At 34.5% G+C, this 6,000-nt stretch overlaps 1 protein-coding gene across 1 annotated transcript in view; it reads left to right on the top strand.

Annotated features, from left to right (window-relative positions):
* The window catches only part of PAXIP1 (PAX interacting protein 1), a 43,216-nt gene extending 38,389 nt beyond the window's left edge, over positions 1-4,827 (top strand). Inside the window, exons 17-21 of the mRNA XM_085316429.1 lie at positions 1,008-1,108; positions 2,301-2,435; positions 2,521-2,596; positions 3,848-3,907; positions 4,340-4,827. Of these exons, the coding sequence (XP_085172555.1) occupies positions 1,008-1,108; positions 2,301-2,435; positions 2,521-2,596; positions 3,848-3,907; positions 4,340-4,356 (389 nt within the window). The 3' untranslated portion in view covers positions 4,357-4,827. The remainder of the gene's footprint in view (positions 1-1,007; positions 1,109-2,300; positions 2,436-2,520; positions 2,597-3,847; positions 3,908-4,339) is intronic.
* Positions 4,828-6,000: the final 1,173 nt, after the last annotated feature.

Below are 6,000 nucleotides of genomic sequence, written 5' to 3' on the forward strand. Positions count from 1 at the left end.
GATTTTTTTTTCTTATGATTGCAGTACTATGTAAACCCAAGATGATTTTGATTTCAATATTTTTTTCTAAGACTTAAATCTGTGGATAATTTTTAACTAATAAACTAGCAAACGTGTTTATAAATGTGGAGAAGATAACATGCTTGACTCAGTGTCAGTGAATTGAGAAATCAGCCCACTTGAGATCTATTAGAACACAAAGAAGATTGGGGGTTTAGGAGGATAACTCTTCTGATCTAGTACTTGAAGTACTTTACTTGTCYACTGAAATGTAGTGGATTTCTAACTAATGGGCTGCTTTCACTTCTGTACAAAAATGGAAAACATGGCAACAGTTTAGAAAAACTGTCATACTGTTTTTCTTCGTTTTACARATAAGTATTAATGCCATCTCATGCAGTTTGTTGGAATTGTCTATGAGAAAACATACCTCTTCTCCGTATAAAGATTTTTGCTCTTTAAACCTAAGTGTTTTGAACTATACCTGATTTAGGAATTAATTTAATAAAGCTTTTTGTGGAGAAGTGAAGTTAAGACTGAAATTCCCATGCAAAAAGAAATCAGCTAAGTAAGAAGGCAAGGAAAATGGCAATCTTTCCATCTCTGTGGTTAAGGCTGTGTAAGGACGTGAAGTCAGTTTTGGGGTTCTGACACAGATTGTCACGGTGATTTGAACATAATCTTTCTGCTCCTTTGTGGAGACTCAACAACTRAAAATTCATAAGTTTCTCCAATAAGTTAGGAAAGGGGACTTTTTAGGACAGTGGATGTTGCCAGATAAATAAGTGTAAAATACATGCACACTTAAGTTTTTCTGCAAGAAACTGTAGGTCATCCTTATAAGAAGTATAATATGAAAGGGGTATTATCTTATAATCATGTTAAAATAAATACGTTTTTAGTAAGTAATGACCATTATTTTCTAATCTGATTCAGCATAAGATAGGCTGTACTTTTTTTAAAAAAAAACTCTTTCCTGTGTTACATCATCAGTCTTTCTTTTTCAGATGAGCAGAACTTCGTGCTCAGAGATGCTGAAGCTGAGGTTCTTTTCTGCTTTAGTTTAGAGGAGTCTCTAAAGAGAGCACAAGTAGCTCCCCTCTTTAAGGTATGCAGTTTATAAAGGCATTTAAATGCTTGGACCTTTTCAACCTAACTTTCAGCTTTGGGACCACAGCCTCGTAGCTGAGGACAATAAAACAGACTAGCATATCATGTGTAGCATTTGCTGTAAGTTTTAGTTTTGGCATTATGCCTGTCTCCTGCCTGACCATCCTTGAGATGGATATAGCATCTAAGCCCTCTGAGTGACAAGTACCGATAGAAGTGAACAAAACATGCTCAGCATMGTTACAGTATTTGACCCCTCACAAAATCTAGGAGACTGCTGCTTTATTTGTAAAATGCCACYAGCACTTGCCCAGAAAATGAAAGACCAAGTTTGCACTTCAGCCTCAGGGAGTTCTACTCTGATACGCCTTGAAGACTGCACTTGCACCACACTGCTTGTTAAGATGATGTGAGACAGTCTTCATAGCTCCTGTTAAAATTATGCTACTGTGCAGAGACGAATGTAAAGATCCAAGTTTCTAGAGGTTCTTCAGCCTAATTGAATTTGAGGTGCTTTCTTGGGGCAAGCCACCCATAAAGGGGATTTTTATAGCACCTGATGAATAAGCACCTAAGTCTTGCATTAAAGCTATTACATTTCACTCAGTTCTGCAATCTAAATAGCAAGATTTTGTTTATTCTTGGATGGTAAAAAAAAAAAAAAAATGCTTTATGATTTGATCACTTGTATCAATCTCAGTGAAGTAGTAGGATTCTTTTTCTCAGAAAGTAATACATTGGCTATTAATSAAAAACTGAAATTGAAGAGTTCTTTTGCAGTCCTTTAAGCATCCTTGCATTTGAAGCAAGGAGGATTGTTCTACTTCTGCATCTCACCAACCTAGGTTTTCTTTTTTTAAAAAAAATCTTCATTTAACCATTGGTCATTTGAAGGTTTCCTAGCTGTTATTTTAAGTGTTGTAATAGGCACACCTAAGCTGTTCAGATTTTTCCAAAATCAGGGGTTGGCATCTCCAGAGAAAACAGATCAGCAGTAATTAAACCCAACTCATCAACTGATGGATTTGTTGTGGTAGGCTACTAAAAGCTGTGAGATCTACCACCASCTGACAGCCTGCCTAGTGATTGTAGAAGATGAGAGTTGCATGATAATAAAACTTGATGTGATACACATCAGAAATCAGCTAACAAAATAACACTCTTTTGTATTCTTTCTTTTCTCTTTTCAGGGAAAATATTTTTACATTACTCCTGGAATTTGTCCCAGTCTTTCCACCATGAAAGCTATTGTGGAATGTGCAGGAGGAAAAGTATTATCTAAACAGCCTTCTTTTCGAAAACTCATGGAGCATAAACAGAATAAAGTATGTGCAGTGTTGCTTTCTAAAATTAACTGAAAATATCTTACTGCATTATTGTGAGCTTACATCTATTTTTTTTTTCATTTAGAGTTTGCCAGAGATAATCTTGATTTCTTGTGAAAATGACCTTCATTTATGTCGAGAATATTTTGCTAGAGGCATAGGTATGTATAAGCTATCAATGTAATTTGTACATTATAGCTGTTGTATTGATTTATTATTATTTTACATGTACAGATACTTGTTGAACTTTTCAGATAAAAATAGAGCAATACTTGGTCTTATCCTGCAAGCCATGGAGAAGGCTGACCCAATTGCTTGCTAGATATTTCTARTTGAGGTATTTTCTAGCCACGTCAYGCCAAATCTTAGTGCTAGCTTTTTCACTCTGTTATCAACAGCATATGTTACCCATTTTTTGAGTTCTAGGCTGCAGAAGTTACTACAGAACATATCCAAGCTAYGTATTTTTAAAACTATTCCCATGTCTTTGTGCTGTGCTGCAATATAGCCATACTCAGTCTCTACCTGTTCTGATTTTTATTTATTTCAGTTTAAAAGAAGTGAGTCCTTTTTAATACCATACCTTCAGTTTTCAGATAAGGTTTCTCCTGCCCCCTATATACTCAAAAATAATTCGGAAGAGTTTCCTCAACAGTGCAGTAACATTGCCAGTCCTGCTCAGATTGCACTCTTCCTTGCACACAGCTTTTTTACTTCATTATGTTATTGCTAAAACTTTTTCAGACCCTGCAAGAGTTGTTTAGTTTTTTCTGCATCACAGTGCACATGTGATGTCATTTTGGTGCAGCACTATACTATTACAAATATATATATATTCTACTATATTTTTTTTTTGCAGGGTGAATATATTATTGGTCATCTTTCAATTAGTGCTCTTAAATAATGGCAGTAGAATTTTTAAGTTGTTTTRCCTTGAAGGGGAAATAGCGTAAGTTCAGTTATAACAGGAAGGCTATGGCTTGAACTTGGGACATCAGTCCTGCATAAGACAAGTTTATTGTCTTGGTGTTTATCAGGTTGGTGAAAAGATTTGGGTTTTTTCACTTTAGCTATTTTTACCTCAGTGTAAAAGCCCAGACATGCTGTATGTTTCACTTTAGCTTTTTTACTTCAATGTAGAAACCCAGACATTCTGTATTTCCTAACAGAGGCGCATGGGGAAATCTTGTATTTCCAGTGCAAGCAATGTGATGCTTGCATACTTTGTGATGGCTAGCGGGAGGGCACTGTCTGGTGGTAGGACAATGTTCATTAAAGTCTCTACGCGAAGAGCAGAAAGGTACAGAATAGCCTCTTCTGACACATATGCAGAATAAAGAATAATATCTTTATAGTAACCTTTACTAAACTTAAAGTTAAGTAAACTTTATACGTGTTTTCAATATTTCCAGATGTCCACAATGCAGAGTTTGTCTTGACTGGAGTACTTACTCAAACACTGGACTATGAATCATATCCTTTTTGTGTAAAGGCTGTCAAAAGCGTAAGGCAGTGTGGTTTATTAAATGGTTTTCTTGATTAGAATGTAATTACTTGCATAATTTTTAGGATGCGTAATGTTTGTTTACCCGAAAAGAGAGTAGTTTAACACACAGATAACCAGGTTAAATTCAAAGTGGAATTAATTTCTGCAAGAAAATACTTCGATGGACGGGGGAGGCAGGATTGTCAAGACTGTATCAGTTGTAGAATTTTAAGCAGCAGGAAAAATAGTTGTCACTAGTGACTTATAGAAGTGGAGAATACCTCTACTGAAGAAGATTATAAGCCCTGCTTAATAATTGCAGTATAGGAAAATGAAAGGTTCTGTTCTGTCTTTTTGAGTGTTTTTAAAAGCTCTGTTTTGCAGATATTTTTCAAAGTTGTTGTTCTTAACAAACATACATATAAATTTACTTGATGGATAGTGAAATGCCTTACTGCTTCGGAATTCTTGGAGCATTAAATCTAACCGTTCAGCCATTGTACAAAGTAACTAAAACTTCCTGTGGATGCTGTTTTCCAGCTGTTTTCCTAGGGATGATGAGCAGTTTAAAGCAGGAAAGCAAAAATAAACTGCATCTTTTTAGGATGTGTAATTTTATTATGAGGAAACATAATTTACTATGTTTTGTATTATACTACCATTTTAAAAAAAGCCCACTTTAGGTATCATGATTAGCCAGTTTTTAAGCATTTTAACATAAACAATGGTACTTCAGGCCAAAAGTGTAATTTGGATGTAAAATAAAAGGGCTTGCTGTCTATTAAATTATGGATGTTGAAGATGAAAATGTTTTGTACTTTATTTTTATTTCCTATACTCTATTTTCTTTTATATTGATATTTTGCCCACATTTTAAATAAATGTACTTTTAAATGTTTGACTCTATATTTTAGTGGTGGATCATTTTTTTGAATACTGTGCAGTTATGGCACTCTGGTAAGGGTAAACTAATCTTTTTCCGAGCAATGTAAAATTATTTTAAGCTTATTTTACCAGGTATGTTTTAATATATAAAAGCCCAGTACGTTAAAGGGAAATTGTTGTAAGTGTATAAATGTGTTTTTTACTGATACAAAGGAATAGCTTGAAGGAAGGAGCAACTATAACCCTACGTATTATGTTGTTGTGAAAACTTTTATTTGTATAGTGAGTTTTACTAAATAAATATTAAAAAACAATCTCCCAAATCTATATTCAACTTGTATTTCCTAATACACAGAGGTCTAAATAATTCAAATTTACCATTTTACCACTGAAGATTGTATAGATGAAAAATCATCCTAAAAACATAGTCTTTAATCAGTAAGCCATTAAATGCTGATGGGGAATGCAAATATTCAGTTGTTTATATAGCATCAAGCATGTTATGGCATGTTGTGAACCATGCACAGAGCAAAAAAAGTAAGATTAAAACTATTTTAAACTGTAGCTCACCGTACTTTTTCAAGCGTTTCACAATTTTGTGCAGAATCATTTTACAGAGAAGCTTTTATAAATATAGTAACATTAAACTGAGAAAAGCTGCTGTTTTGAGCTTAAGCAAAGCTTTCTGTGGGCAAGTTATTAATTTCAAATCTCTCTTTTGTGTCAAGGCTTAAAATATAAATCCACCTGATATTTGGCCACTTTTCCCGTTGCCTTTCTTTTCATGCCTTAGTTCAGCATGGTGCTTAAGCAAATGACAAATTCAAGCTACACAGTGAGAGTAAATTTTAAGGGGAGTGAAATCTCACTGAGGTCAATACTATGCCTATTAACTGTCTTTGCATGCACTGGGTTCTGGAGCTAACCTGATTTATTCCTGTTTTAGTACTATTATTTATTGTAAGTAATAAGGGGCTACATGATGGTGACAGTGACAGTAAAATTTCTATCAGTATGACTATTGGTAAGGTAACAAACTGTAGAAATTTCATACTTTTGGCTCAGGATGTTTTTCAATGTATCGGAACTTAAAATGGTGTGGAACAGGGTGGGGGAAATGGTACTTTTCCCCAAATTCCACTTAYATGTAACAGCAGGGTTAAGTACTTTTTTTGTTCAGCTTTTCATGGTACA

This window comes from Rhea americana, unplaced genomic scaffold (assembly GCF_003343005.1).
Source record: "Rhea americana isolate MKP2758 unplaced genomic scaffold, rheAme1 scaffold_47, whole genome shotgun sequence".
NCBI classification, from domain to species: domain Eukaryota; kingdom Metazoa; phylum Chordata; class Aves; order Rheiformes; family Rheidae; genus Rhea; species Rhea americana.